The sequence below is a fragment of the Parus major genome, chromosome 1, assembly GCF_001522545.3.
Source record: "Parus major isolate Abel chromosome 1, Parus_major1.1, whole genome shotgun sequence".
NCBI classification, from domain to species: domain Eukaryota; kingdom Metazoa; phylum Chordata; class Aves; order Passeriformes; family Paridae; genus Parus; species Parus major.
This window is the reverse complement of record NC_031768.1, coordinates 101,580,700-101,595,949: the sequence shown is the minus strand read 5'-3', so window position 1 is coordinate 101,595,949 and position 15,250 is coordinate 101,580,700. Positions and strand designations below refer to the sequence as shown.

Sequence of the window (15,250 nt, the reverse complement as noted above, 5' to 3'; positions counted from 1 at the left end):
CTTTTGGGGAGAAGCATGAAAAAGAATTGCAGTACCAGTCCTCCTGAAACAGGATTTGGAGCCATCAAGGTAGTCAGTTCTTCAGGCAAATCTTCTTGCCCAAACATTCAATATAGATTTGATGAACAATAAGCGAAGGAGTTTTGAGGCTGGGAAGGGCACTGGGGTTTAAACCAGGCTCATAAAGAAAACCAACACAAAGAAGCCACTGAGGAAGACATACAAGTTGAGAGATACAAATCAGTTTTATTTTATAAAGACAGATGAGCTTTCCTGCAATTGCCAACACAGCTTTAATGTGCCATTTACTCTGGGATATTCTGGTCTTGCTTATTTTAAATACCTGGTCAAGTAAGGATAAACCAATGCTGTTGTGCTCGCTATAAAAATATAGTGGGATCTGATCTTCCAAAACTAATATGCTCAAAAACCTTAAGGATTTCTAATGAATTAGGTTGAAATTACAGTGAAATGCTTTCTCCATTTGAAGACAGTTGTAGACTTTTAGTGGCCACAGCTGTGCAGGAACTGAAAGGCTCTTGAAAACTGAAAACACACTTGATCCATTATCTCTCCCTCAAACCTCCTGTTCATTTCTCTTCCACTGCACTATTTCCAAAGTAATTTACAGGGGGTGAATAAACATAAACACCAAAAGGAGAAAGCTATGCCATCTGTACAACCTCCTTCCTCACAGCCACAAGGAGCTGGTCAATGCTTCATCAGCCCTGTGACACTGTCCCACCTCACACCCACCTGCTACATGGAAGGTGGCAGAAGTGGAAGAGAAACACAGAAATCATTTAAGGCTAACTAAAGACACATCCATAGAAAGCCCATCTGAGCAGCTTTGTGCAACAGATGCAAAGATCAACTGTAGTGTTTGACACATTAATAATTACAGGGGTTAAACAGGAACAGTAACACAACATTGGGGAGGAGAACTAGACTTCATTTGGTTTGTGCAACCTGAGAAATAAACAACTAATTAAAAAAAAACGTCCCACTGATGCAGTACAAACCTAATTTCACATGTTGCTCAATTGCACTGAGACGCTTCATGTTCACCTATGAAACAGTGACTTCACAACTACTCTTTGGGTTGCTTTGAAAAGTCACCATCACACACAAGCTAATGCTTTTCTGTTATACAGGAATACAAGTGTGTGTACAAACAGGTCTGTGCTGCCTTGAGTGTGCACAGGGTGCAAAAGCTGACCTAAAGTTACTGAATTGCACCTGAAATTATACTGGTATCAGAAGATGGTAGAGGGCCCAGGACAGATTCTCTTATGCTCATCACTACGAAGTGCTGTTCTTTCAGGTGTTCCTTTCTTCCTCTCTAGGTCAAAGCACAACAAGAGCTTCCTACCTATTCCTTCCCAAAGATGATGGCAGTGCTTTGAGCTGCTGCAACACCTCCTTTGGGGAAGTTTTCGTGAGGGTGGAACAGAGGGACTCATTTGGAGAAGACACTCATGGATGTGTCCAACTTTGCACCTGAAGTCATGTTCAGTGTCTCAAGATCTCCAGGTGCTCCCATCTAGCACATCATCCTGGGACAAACCAAAGCCAACAAATCACTGCAGAGAGGCTTGATCCAACCACTCCACTGCAGACACAACCATTAAAAGCTAACTGAAAGAATGTGAATATAGTTTTACTACAATCATTAAGGCGTTACCTGGAAAAATGCATATTCTAGAACAGTGCTATTATGTATACTGGTTCTCACAAACACATTTTGTTTTGACAACAGAAAGCTGAGATTATACATATCTGTATTTTAAAAAAGTTAATTTCAGCTAGCCTTATGGTGAAGTTAGGAAACTAGACTAGACTAGGTTGTGGGTTCAAACGAAAACATAAACCAGGGAGAGAAAAAAAAGCCAGGCATGATGAAGTATTTTTATTCTGCTATATACTTTTATATTTCAGAGCTCACAGCTGAGCCCAGATTCTTGGGTATAGAATATAGAAAGCGAGAATGAAAGCAATGAAATCCAAACTGAAACACATACCAGGAATCACAGAGCAGGCTGCAAATTGCTTTCCCATTAGTGCAGCTGAACACATGTGGCAGTGGTAACCTACCCAACAGCAAACTGTACCTCCAGCAAACCACTGGAAGTTTCTTCCCTCAAAGTATAGATGGTTAAAAAAAAAAAAAAAAAAAAAAAAAAAAAAGGAAAAAAAAAAATCAGATGACTAATTTTAAATTTTAATTTCATTTTTAATTTTAAATTTTAAGGATGCCTCCTTTTTAAAGAGGGTGAAGCAATTCCACACATTCACTTAACTCCAAAGTGCTTCATTCCCAGTCTGGGTTTTTTTGGAAGATGTCTGAAGTATCTCAGGGCACACTGTCCCCACTGCACACCCTGGAGGGTAGCAGCTGAACCCCACTTGGGTACTGGGTTCCTTAAGTCTCTATTAATGAGATCTGTGCCCAGCCTAATCCCTGGGGATTGGTCAGGATGATATTATTACACAGAACCTTAGAGGTGATTTACTCCTCAAGGCTTCCACTGGTAGGAAAAGCAAGTATGGAGGAAAGGAGGAGTGAAAAAAAACCCAAATATCACCTCTGATTAACCAGATGCAAGGAAACTGCAAAAATCACACAGATGCTCATTCTCTGGCAAGTTCACACCACCAAGTGAAGACTCCTCAGTGCAAACTAGAACTTCAAAGGCTACAGAGCACAGCCAAAATAAAGTTGTCCAATTGTGACAAATAAATGGTATTTCTCTTAATACTGACTACATTGTTCAAGCAAACACAGTACATGTACATGGGACAATGTAAAGACATCATAAAAGTATTTTAAATTAAAGGTTTTTTTCCTTCTGAAAAGATTAAAATTAATTTAATTCTAAATAATAATTAAGAACTTAACAAACATTCATAGAAGGTGCTGATCAGCACTAGAAGTTGTTTTCAGGAAAGCCTTTAAAAATGGATTCCAATGCCCAAGAAAAGAAACCCACAAAACCTCCAACAGATCATAAATACTGGACATAAAGGGACTTAAAGTGGAATGAAAATTTACCTGGGCTGTGAATACACCATGATCTTGTGTTATTGTGCTCAAGTCCATTTGTCTAACACCATAGGAATAGCTTTATCTTTTTTTATTTTCATAATTAATATAAAGAATAAGTGCAATTTTATTTCTATTCCAGATCACTGATTTCACCTCAATGTCTGCTATTAAATCCCTGTCCGAGCTCACTTGTCCGAACTTTTACGAGGTCTGCGGAAGCTGGACATGTTCTCATTCAGTGCACAGATCCTTCGAGAGAACTCCTCAAACTCCCCTAGGACTTGTTCATCACACTCAACTGCTACAGCATGTTCCACTGGGATGGAGTTAAAGTCTTCCAGCTGATCTCCTGTGCTGAACCCTGTTGCTTCCATACCCATGATCTCCTCTGCCTGCTCCACAGTGCAGCAAAGCACGGGGTTGAGTGCAGGCTGAAACTCACAGGGCTGCTTGTTGCTCATGGTGCCAGAGCACTCACCAGGCAGAAATGCCCCATTTGTTGCACTAGAATGTCCTAAGAAAGATTCCTGCCCGTCTTGGGTATTGTTTAGGCTTCCATTTTCTCCATTTAAACTACTGCACAAGTCCTGGCCTTTCTTGGTATTTCTTTTGGAGGAGTCCATAGAGGTGTCCAAGGAAGAACATATGGGTCCGGGTTTTTTATCCAGCTCTCCAACATGGGCTGTGACAGCAACAGGCTGTGTTAAAGCAGAGCTGTAACTAGGAGAGGGAGTTTTGTACTGTAGTCTCTCATTTCCTGTGCTGGCTCGTTTTCGGAGTCCTTTATCTGGAGAAGGAAGCCCACTGGAAAAGCCAATATCCAATCTGCCAAAGCTAGAGCTCTGTCTCTTTGGAACAGGAATTGCACTGGATGTATGGTGTCGGTCACTACAAAAGAAGGAAAGAATAGGTCACACCCATCAGGCATTCTCATGAGCAATACAGATGTTTAACCAAAGGCTGAAACAATTGTTTTACCACAATTCTAGGCTCTGTTTGACCAACAACTTGTATGCCAAAGTGCTAAAGCACTATCAGGTTTAGTGCCATATCAACCACAGAAGACGCTCCAGAGGACAGCTGTACTGAAAAACAGTGAGGTTGTATAGGAACATTCACACAGCTCTGTGGTTTGGCAAGCCAATCACCCAAGAAATCCTCACATTATCCTAATTCATACTGTTAACACCATTTTATAGGACCAAACTGCACTTTATGAAATATTACTATCAACCACATATTTACGTATTTATGGCCTGTACTGGGTCATCATAAACTCTTCAAAAGTGAGTATTAATGGATGAATCCTCTATGAGCAAAGAATCCGACTTCCCTGACAGCTGCACAAAGGAGAAAAAACACACCAACTTCACCATTTGCAGAGGGTTATTCTTGCCAGATCTTCTGCTTTTCTGTGCCCGTCATTCCAAAACTTTTTGGACAAATGCCAACCTCTATTTCTTAAGGAACATGAACCAATCAAGCCTAATTTACAAGTCTAATTTACTGTTTAATACAGTTCCACAAGACACTTGCACTGTCTCAAGCTCTGTAATTTGGAAAATCCACTTTATGTCATCTTGGGTATGTTATGAGAATTTTCCTTCATCAGCTCAATACTTATCCAACTATAATCACCACCCTATATGCAAATAGTATGCTGTACATAAACATAAGCAGCCGGTTAATTTTCCTTCCAAATTAAAAAAGAGTGAAATTTCCAGCTATTATTGATGTGCTGAATATACAACTGTAGGAGTCAACCACTGTCAGTATGAAACTCCTTCATGAACTCCATTTAAAAGCAACTTCTGCTTAAGGCCTGATACATTTTGAGTTTTGTCTGGAAACAGCAGTTATGAGTAGTGCCTAGTGCAGATCCTTTTGCACGTTAATTTTCTTGTTTTGCTCCCCTTTATAAATAGAATGAAGTCGATTGCAACAAGTCCCTCTGTGAAGAATAAGAGTCTCCATGGGAGGGCAGTGAGTAGTGCTACTGCTGTTGAATTTCCATTCTCATATTACCTCCTCCCAGGCTGCCCCTAAATGCATCTGTAGGGCTTCTGTCTCTTCCACAAAACCCTAAAATCACCTTAAGGAGAAGCTGTTTTTCAGAATACACAGTTGGAGACAGTGAAATAGAGAGGTAAGGGCCACACATGAAGGCAGCAGCAAAAACATCAACTTTCTTCTTAGATTTCAACAGCTGTTTCAGACCCTTTGAAAGCAAACTCCACAAAGCCTTTACAGCTTTGTCTTTCAACCAACTCCTACACCTTCAACCACTTGTTTTCAGAATGATGTAATATAACAAACACAAGAATCTGCAGCAGGAGACTTGTGACTGTACTTGGGCAATTTGCACTGCAAATATATATTAGGGATGATCTGTTTTGGCATCCCTTCCCTCAGTTTAGTGCTTTCTGCCTTCATTCGGAAAAATAAAGGAATACTCTGTATTACTTATTTTATGAGATTCTGTTTATCTTATAGTTTAAATGACAAGTTCTAGGAATTTACTCAAATTCCAAGATATGCAAATGTTCACAAACACAGATATTCAAGAAACTTCACTAGGTAAAAGGCCACATCATCCCATTTTTATGTGAACTAATTCCTCAGGACAAGTGATAGCTGAATATACAGATCACTACCCAAATTATAGGACAATTTGCAAAGAAGTAGGTGGTACTTTTCAATGCAAGAGATGTAAGGTTTTGCTGCCTTTCCCATCCTAGATACACCCATGTTGCAGAGCTGAATTATCTCTCTCTTATTTGGGAAGGACAGTGTATAATAAGATGATTTGCATGTGTTACCAAAGAGATGTGGCATGATGCATGTCCCACCCTGAGCTACAGAAAGAAGGCCAGCCAGTGGCTCCATGCAACAGAATTTGACTTCCTTCTTCCCTCTTCATTACAGAACTGAGCCCAGAGCACAGGCTGGGACTATTCTTTTTGTTAAGAGCAGCTCAAGTCTGATTCAAGCCTGGAGGAGTACAAAAAGGAGCCTCCATGCAAGAGAGTTTTAAGTTTTAGAATGAGCTGTATATAATTTAAGTCTGGACATATCTGACAAATCAGGTGGCCATTAGCATTTAAAATAGTGACTATGCAAAGAAGTTGGGGTGGACACCATTCCCACAGGAGCTTCTTTTCAAACTCAAGGGCCACTTATTGCAGATGTGTGGATGTGGCACTTAGGGACATGGCTCAGTGGTGGCCTTGGCCTGGGGAATAGTTGGTCTTGATGACAGAGGTCTTGTCCAATCTTAGTGATTCTATGTCTGCCATCCCTTTCCAAAAGAAATGGGCCATTCCCAAAAAGTATTGTCAGTGCTATACCCTCTGCAACAATAATGATAAAAATCATTCCACTGGTTTCTATCAAGATGTAAGGAAATGGAAATATATTACTTCTAAATTGGAACTGAGGGAGACTGCAATCCACAGAAACAATTCCCACATTTGAAATAATAAAAACAAAAAATTAAAAATTTAAAGGAAAATTTTAAAAAAATATTTTAAAACCCTCACCAACCAAATCAAACCAACAAAATAAAAAAAGAACCCCAAGACTAGTTACAAAACAAGATTTACTGGAAGCATAGTTTTTTTTTCCCCTCGTGCAGAGGCGGATGGCAGACACAGAGATGTATCATGTTAGTTCTTCTTGCAACAGTTTATGTTCAGGTTCACCAAGAGACTTCCACAGCAACAGCAGGAACAGTCTCTAGCAGCTACAGAAGTTATGGTACTGGACACTTGTATCTTTCCCAGAGTAAAAGAAGAGTTTGACATCAAAGCATCAGATCTGTAACACCTCATACAGCAGTGAGGGCTTCCCATCTCCCCTTCTAGGCACAATGACTAGAAGGTTTATAGGAAATTCTGCCACTTCTCTGGGTTTTATTCAATCATCCACAGGTTAAAATAGGTATTTAGGAGACTAAAATCTAGTTCAGGAAGAATTTCAAGCTGTACCTTGTGGATTTAAGTACAGATGTGCGTTTTTCAAAATAATGACAAGACTATCTACTCTTTACACAATATTTGAGTGACAAAAACTCTTTACACAATATTTGAGTGACAAAAACTCTTGCCTGGAACATAAGCAGTCAGAATTTGGCCCAGACAAGTTACACAGTGGCCTGAATAGTCTATAGATGGATTTGGAGGAGACCCTCCTATTGAATACATCACTTTGCAGCACAAGATGCAAGACCTCACAAAAATAAGTGCCATCTCAGATGAGAAGGACATGGAGGGAAAGAAGAGCTGAAAGCAGGTTTAATCCCAGCTTCTGAAGTTGCAGAGGCATACTGTTGTGCAAAACAGGTAATTCTAGGAAAGATCAAACTCAAGGCAAAGTCTCTTTGCCATCTTGAATGAGTAATACCTCTTATCCATTGTGCTGTGTCTCAAACTTGTTCAAATTAATTTATCTTAGGCTGAACTCTTTAAAGGACAGAGACTTCAGAATGGTATAGGACTGCCTAATCAGCAAACCCCAAGTTAGGTGCAGAATAGTTGAGGTCATTTGGTTTGTTCAGCCTGGAGGAAGCTGAGGATCTCCCCACAGTTTGCAGCTTCCTCCCAAGGGGTAGCAGAGCAGCAGCTCTGATCTCTGCTCTCTGTGACCAGGAACAGGACCCAAGGAAATGTCTGGAGCTATGTTGGGGAGGTTTATGTTGGTTATCAGGAAAACATTCCTCCCTCAGAGGTGGTTGGGCACTGAACTCCCCAAGGCTGTGTCACAGCTGCAAGGCTGTCAGAGCACAAGAAGCATTTGGACAATGCTCTCAGGCACAGGGTGGAATTGTTGGGGTGCTCTGTGAGGGCCAGGAGTTGGACTTGATGATCCCTGTGAGATCCTTCAACTCAGGATATTCTGTGATTCTTCAGAAAATGTTGATCAGCTCCATTTAGGCACAGCAGCAACTCTTCTATGAAGCAGAAGAAATTTAAGTGTCCGAGTAAACCAACATGAAAACTGAGGTGTCTAGCACAAGAAAAACAGCTTTAAAAACTGTTGCAGTGGATGTACAAATTTAAATTCTCCCTCAAAGAAAATTCCTAGATTCCTTTGTAAAACTGGACCTCACAGGAAAAAAGGTGAGAAATTAGTTTGCAGGACCAGGAGAGTTTTTTAAGAGGTTGTTAAGACAAGGCTACTCAAGCTAGCATGTTAGGTATGAATGAATAATACCTCTTTAGGCCAGCAGCCAAAAAATCTTCCCTTCCTTATTAAATTGAACTGGCAGAATGATCTATACCAAGTGATCTAAACGTAGCAGCAGTAGGTTGTTCATCTCTGTCATCTACAAAGGAACTTCTCAGTTAGCAGAGTACATAAGGGCTGCCCCATAGGGCAGTAAAGCAGGAATTACCCCCATTTATTGTATAGATATTCAAATTAATGTATTAGAACAAGAAGTGCTTGCAGCCAGATTCCTTGAATGACATGCACTGAAAAGGACCTTAAGACTTTAAAAAAAATCAGGTTTTAAGCTGCTGGACAAATATGGGGACAGAACTGAGAAACTGTCCATTGTTACCAATAAATATGAATAGGATGGCTTGAGCTTCAGTTGGGAACAAATACAGGGATAACATCCTGTTGTGGTTTTAAGCACTAGCTAAAAATCACCAGAAAACTTACTCATTTCTTGCTGTGAGATATGAATTAGGAGAAGGGCAAAACAGGCTCAAAACTTAAAAGGAATAAAGAAAGTTTGTTCATAGAACTACAAGAATAAGAAACTAGAATAAAACGTCCAGAAATTTTTCCTCTTTCCTCCCCACTCAACCTTTTTCTCTGCTCAACTGACAACACAGAGACAAAACCTGTTGGTTAAAACAGTCCCAATTATACAATAGTCTTTTTATTAATCTTTGTAGAGAGAGAGAGTTTTTTTTTGTAATTTCATGGAGAGTTCTCCACAAGAAAAACAGTTTTCTTGTGGCTTTTCATGTCCATGATTAACAGCTGCCCAGAAAAAAACTCTGCCATCATGCTTTCCTCCCATTTTCACACTACTCTGAGGGGTGTTCATGGGCCATGAACTCAAGGGGTATTATTTTAAGGATGAGTTATTCAAAGGCAAAAGTTCTCTTCATCTGTCTCTGTGATCATCTCTGGGAATAGAAGTTTTCTCCTTTTCTCTCTGGGGGCCAAGGGTCTTCATCAACTCTCATTTCTCTCTCTCTGTTCCAGTATCTCATGGGATCACAACTACTCCACCATCTGCTTATCTTTATCAATGGATACCTTTGCCCAGATCTTTGACATACTTCATTCCCCCCAAATACTCTTTCATGAATTAAAGGAGTTTTTCAGAACATTATTGTCCATCTCCATGGCCTCACCAAAAGAATATTTTAGCTTAATAAAGCATCTCCTCATTCTCCTTCCATCTGAGGCTAGATTCCTTCCCTCACCGACTTTGATGGTTCATGTTTGTCTCTTTACATGTTTATCGCTCCCACTTTCTTCCTTTCTTGGAGAGGAGATTTAAGTCTGCAGGTCTCATCTGGGTACTGAAAGGGTTAAAATCTGGCCCAAGTCGTGGCAGGTACTCATGGTTTTGGATTTCAGGTGTCTCTTTCTCAGCCCAGCAGCTAGGGAAGGAAGGAGCAGACAGTTCTCAGCTTAAAGCTGTCTGTGCAGGCCATGGGGGGATGTCAGCAGCCCTGGCCCAGCCCAGCCTAGGGCAGGGGCACCCCATGGAAAGGTTTCAGCCACCCTGCTGGAATAGGACTGGGAAGGCTTCCCAGGAGAGCCACAGCAGAGCCCAGCTCCAGTCTGGGCTCGGGGAAAGCCCCTCAATCTCCATATTCCCTGCTCAGGAGCCACTGGAGTCCAGCTCAGCCCCCTCCCTGCAGGCCAGACAGGCTGCAGGGGGAGCAGGGGCCAGCCAGAGTTCTGCTACCTTTCAAAGGCAGAAACAAAGAGAGACAAAGCTCTTGGGCTTAGGTTTAAAAAGTGGTATTCACAAAGTTGACCTCACTTTTCAGTGGTGATAAACACTGTCAGTTCTCAGAAATGGCTCAAGCAGAGAAGAAACTCCCAGCAGCTTCTCTCAGAGCCCTCACTTCTGTGGGTGTTCCTCACTTTTTTCCCCTAAATGCCAATCCATCACACATCCCAAATCTGAGAATGAAGGAATGAAGTCAATAGTATGGTTTATCTGCTTATCAAATATTACCTAAGGCATCTAGATAGAAGTGAGTATGTATGAAGGGCTTTGGAGATCAGCCATTCAAGAGCTAATTGCCTCGGAGCCCAGAAAAGAAGGGTAGTAATCCTCTATTTGAGAGCCAGTTATGATCAGTGAGAAAGTCATCTTCCCTGGATGCCTCTTCCTGATCACAGGGGGACAACCTAGGCAACAAGTTCAGGCTGAGTGACAAGTGTCTACAAGGCAAACATGAGAAGATAAAAGCTCTCTATAGACTTATAAGTAGAACAATGATCATAGTCTTGCAGGCAAGTAAAACAAATTCATAAGGATTCTGGGTACATTGGGTTAAACTGTTATGTCTCCAGGTGAGAATGGAAGTTATACTGAGGTTTTAATTCAAAAGTAATATTTAGACAGAGGCATAGTGTCAGAGTCAGAGTCACAGAGAATATTCCCTTATCTGTGCTCACAGGCTCTGACTGTCAAGAGAACACTGAGTTTAACCTAAAGCCATGAAGAAAGCTTCAAGAACTAAGTTTAGAAACTGAGAATGTGTGTAAGTTAGATAGAATTATATTAAGTGACTGGATGAGAAAGTTAGAGTTTAGGGTTTAAGCTATATTAGTGAATAAGAAACAATATAGAGGATTTAGGCTGTTGTCCTTTTCTCCTTCTTCTTCCTCCTCTTCTTCTTTTCTTCTTCTTCCTCCCCTTCTTCTTTTCTTCTTCTTCCTCTTCTTTTCTTCTTCCTCTTCTTCCTATTTTCTTCTTCCTCTTCCTCTAGGGTTTTTGGGTAATATTAGGTGATTGGATGAAAGAATCTGCATTGCTGGACACAGGTGTCAGGTTATTGGGTTAATAATGAAAATAAGTTACTCGGCATTTCATTATTGGATGGGTTGATACTTAAAAGACCTTGAAGAGATACTTCTTCAGCCCTTTTGCACCTTGTTAGCCTAGTGTATAGATAGCTTCTTGTACTCTGTAAATATGTAATATAGATAAGGAAAAATAAATATCCTAAGCCCAAACATGAAAACTAGTTTCTCTCTCATCAATCTCAGTCCTGGGGAAAAGAAGTGAACCACCAGTGTCACCCCAGCACCACAGAGCACAGAAATACAAGGTTGCTATTAACACTTAAGAAAACAAGCAGCTGATGAAGGATGTCTTTTCCAACTGTGTTTCCCTTGAGGCTGTCCTGGTACCAGAATTCACAGCATTCACATCAAGGTGAAGTCCAGAGAAAGAATCCCAGAATAGAGTCCCAGAAGGGTCTGAGTGGAAAGTGATTTTCAAGACCATTGAGTTCCAATTCCCCTGCCATGGGTAGGGACATGTTCCACTAGACCAGGTTACTCCAAGCCCCATCCAACCTGGCCTTAAACACTTTCAAGAATGGGACAGCCACAGCTTCTCTGGGCAACCTGTGCCAAGCTTCCCTACCATCACAGGTAAGAGCTGCTTCTTAATTTCTAAACTAAACCCATCCTCCATCAGTTTAAAGACATTGTCCCTTGTCCTTTGAGCTTCACAGCTCATAAAATTAATAAAAAAATATACAGAAGTATATAAAAAAGGAAGTAATGTTAGAAAACTATCATCCAGTTACTCAAACTTTAGAGACTGTCAAGTCTCCACTGTCCCCAGTGAGAAGGGTTTGGCTTACAGGAGTACAGCCCTTTACTCTAAGGCACAGCCTTGAGCTTAATTGACTCAAGTTGGGCTCATTCAGCTTCCAGCAACAATCCCTTGGTTGGTCTCCTGAGACAACAGGCAAGTGTGGATGTCTGTCCAAAAAGAATGGCTTGTGACTTGTGGAGCATAAAAACTGATTTGATTAACTGTCATCAGACCTAATGACTTTTAGTCATCAGGTTAGATGACACTAGAACTGGTTATGCATACAGGTATGTACAGTTCCTGTCAGAAAGCAGGATTTCTAAATTAAAAAAACAAAACAGTGAGGAGCCTCTAGTCACCAATTTCAATGTTTCAATTGCATCCAAATCTCAAAAGCCAATTCTAACGGTCTGACTTCAGCTCTAAGTTTTTCTGGCAGCAAAATGACAAAAGTAGCTATTTTCTCTCAAAATATTATTTTTTGCTAGTTAACAAATAGTCAGTTTGAGCATTCTTAGCCCTAAGGCAGAAGACATGGACTCCCCACTGTAAACAGGTAAGATAAAGTGACTTAAGTAAGATACAAACATTTCTGAAATTATTTTCTTAGCAAACACATTTTGGTTGCAGTTTTGATAAAATGTTTCTTTGGTCAGATTCACCCGTGATTATTTAATCTCTCTGCAAGTGGCTCAGAGAAACTGTAAAGCAACACGAGGGATAAAATACCATTTACAGGCTCAAATATGTATCTCTTCCTCCCCACAAAATGTTTCCTGTGAGGAACATTACTGAATCACAGCTGGACAAAATACTAAATTTTGATTGCTTGGCCAAAAGCCAAAATCCACAGCTACAGCTCTTTGCTATGAGAATTCTTTAAAAAACCCACAAAAACCTAAACACTATTTGATCATTTTGTGTTGAAAACTATGACCTCATAGCAGTAAGAATACTAAATGAAGGTGTTTTAGCTGGTTTATAGCCATCTGAAATGCTTGAAGCTCCACAAACAGTTCAGAGCCAATATCATGTCAACTGTGCTAAAAAGCAATAATAGTTTCTCACCTTCTTAGAGATTACTGGTTAATAATGTACAATAGGAATAGGAAGGCTGCCAATATGAAGTTAAGACAAAACTGCATCTTTCGGCAGCTAAGAAATTTTGCAACACATTTTTTAAAAATGACATCTTCATAAATCAAGCCAGTAGAGTTTTCATAACTAAGAAGTTTTGAGCTCCTCTTGATTCTAGCAGTGTATTAATCAAGACATAGCCTCAAAACACAAATTTAAGCCTTGGCACTCAAGTTTTTTTGAGGAAAGCCTTTAAATGCAGATCAAAAGGGCATCTCCCTGCCTACAGATAAGCCATTCCAAAGGAGTATCTTGTATTTGCCAGCATTAGATAAGTCTACTGTCTATTCACTAAGAAAGTATCTTCTTACTGGACTGCTCAGGTTTGCAGCACATTCTTTACTTTCTGTTAATTACATATACTATCCCTCATAAGTTACAGAGTGAAAAAAAAAGAGCTGAAGAATAGGAGAGACAATGAGTCAGTCTCTTGATTTAATGCAATCATGATCTAAAGAGCCCAAACTTGTGAAAGATACATCTGAACATGCAAAAAGAAATAAAACTATGTTAAAAATGTACAGGCTACACAAAAGTGGGGATGTGAATGGCACTTATGAAAAACAGGGAAAGCAGCTTTTTAATACGGCAGAGAGGGACAGGACAAGGGGGATTGGTTTTAATCTAAAAGAGGGTAGATTTAGATTAGAGATTGGAAGACATTTTTCCCTGTGAGGGTGGTAAGGCCCTGGCACAGGTTGCCTACAGAAGCTGGGGCTGCCCCATCCCTGGAAGTGTTCAAAGGCCAGGTTGGATGGGGCTTGGAGCAACCTGGTCTAGTGGAATGTGTCCATGCCCATGGCTGAAGAGTGGAATAACATGACCTTTAAGGTCCTTTCCAATCCACACCTTTCTATGATTCAGTCTCAAATGCTAGAATAAACCACCTGCTCACAAGAAAAAGAATTTAAGACAAAATCTGTGTAGGGTCTTTTCCATCCACAAAAGCTAACCTAAAAACTGAGCTACTTTTCTGGAATCCAGTGAAATTCCAGGACTGAAAAACTGGACACAAAGAGAAGTATTCCCAAAAGGAAACAGAAAAGATTCGGGGGACAAAAGTCATCACAGCAGGATATTGGTACCAGGAGAGGCACCAATGAGAAGCATAGCACCTCTTCATGGAATGAAGATACCTGCAAGCTTGCTGCAATAAATCACACAAGCTGGGATGTGAAAATGTGTATTAATCACTTAAGTGTAATGCCTGAGAAACCAAAATAACACAAACCTCACCAGGCACAGGGAACTAGCCACTAAACCTTGATGCACACTGAACTCTGCAGACCTTCCACAGGTCCAAAGGCTAGCCCAGAGCTCCAGGCAAAACAGAGGAACTTGTAGAAGACTGAAGCAGGGACTTTAGAGCCAAATTTGCTCTGATAGATGGATGAAATAGGTCTTCTACAAAAGCCATGGAGGATTTTTTGGGTTTGTTTTTAATTTAAAATGGTAATGATTATGGTGGTAACAACTTAAATTCAGAAAAACCCAGCTACAGTGCTCAGAAAGGAAACTGAAGACCAGCAAGAGGACCAAACAAATCAGGCAGTGCAAGTGAATATGTGGATAAAAAAACCTCTTGTCTCCATGCTCTTATTCTTCAAACAAAGAATAACCTGGAAATATTTTACGGTCTACAGTTCGTGTCAGAGGGTATCAGATGACTCACAGTAACCTGAAAACAAAAAATTCCTTCAAATAGTCATTTTAACAACTAGTGGCTTTTCTGCTTGTTTCAGTGTTCATAATCAGGTATTAGCCACAGGACAGCTGACATCTGTATTCTGCCCAATTATGAAAGTCTATCCAGTTTTCCCCTCAAGACAGACTCTCTGTAAAGGCTCATTTCCATCTTTATTTATATTATTAGGAAGCACTAAGAAGCATTGTTTGAAATCCTAAAAAAAAAAAAAAAAAAAAGTTCAAAATTAACAACTATTCACACAAGTTCTGGAAGCGACAAGAAAATGAGGCATAGACATCCATGGGCAGAATAAAGGAATATGATACTCCTGAAGAATGATGCTTAATATTCCTACGGGGAAATATTATTCAACCAAAAAATAAAAGTGCTCTGCTTTGTTAAAGATTGTGCAACACCTATAGAAAACAACAGGATTGTATGGTGGCAAAACCTCCAAGGCATAACTAAAGTTTCCAGATCAGTTCTTCAGAGACAGCACATGCCAGAATGGAAGAACAGGCATCCACACTGAAAATTATTCCCATTTCACATGTTCCAGTGTCAACCCACT

At 40.3% G+C, this 15,250-nt stretch overlaps 1 protein-coding gene across 2 annotated transcripts in view; it reads right to left on the bottom strand.

The window, feature by feature from the left end:
- Positions 1-2,327: 2,327 nt before the first annotated feature.
- The window catches only part of UVRAG (UV radiation resistance associated), a 97,073-nt gene continuing 84,150 nt past the window's right edge, over positions 2,328-15,250 (bottom strand). The window contains exon 15 of one of the 2 annotated variants that reach the window (XM_015639120.3): positions 2,328-3,934. In XM_015639120.3, coding sequence (XP_015494606.1) covers positions 3,232-3,934 — 703 coding nt within the window. In that variant the 3' untranslated portion in view covers positions 2,328-3,231. The remainder of the gene's footprint in view (positions 3,935-15,250) is intronic. The other variant, XM_033518183.1, reaches the window with a different exon arrangement.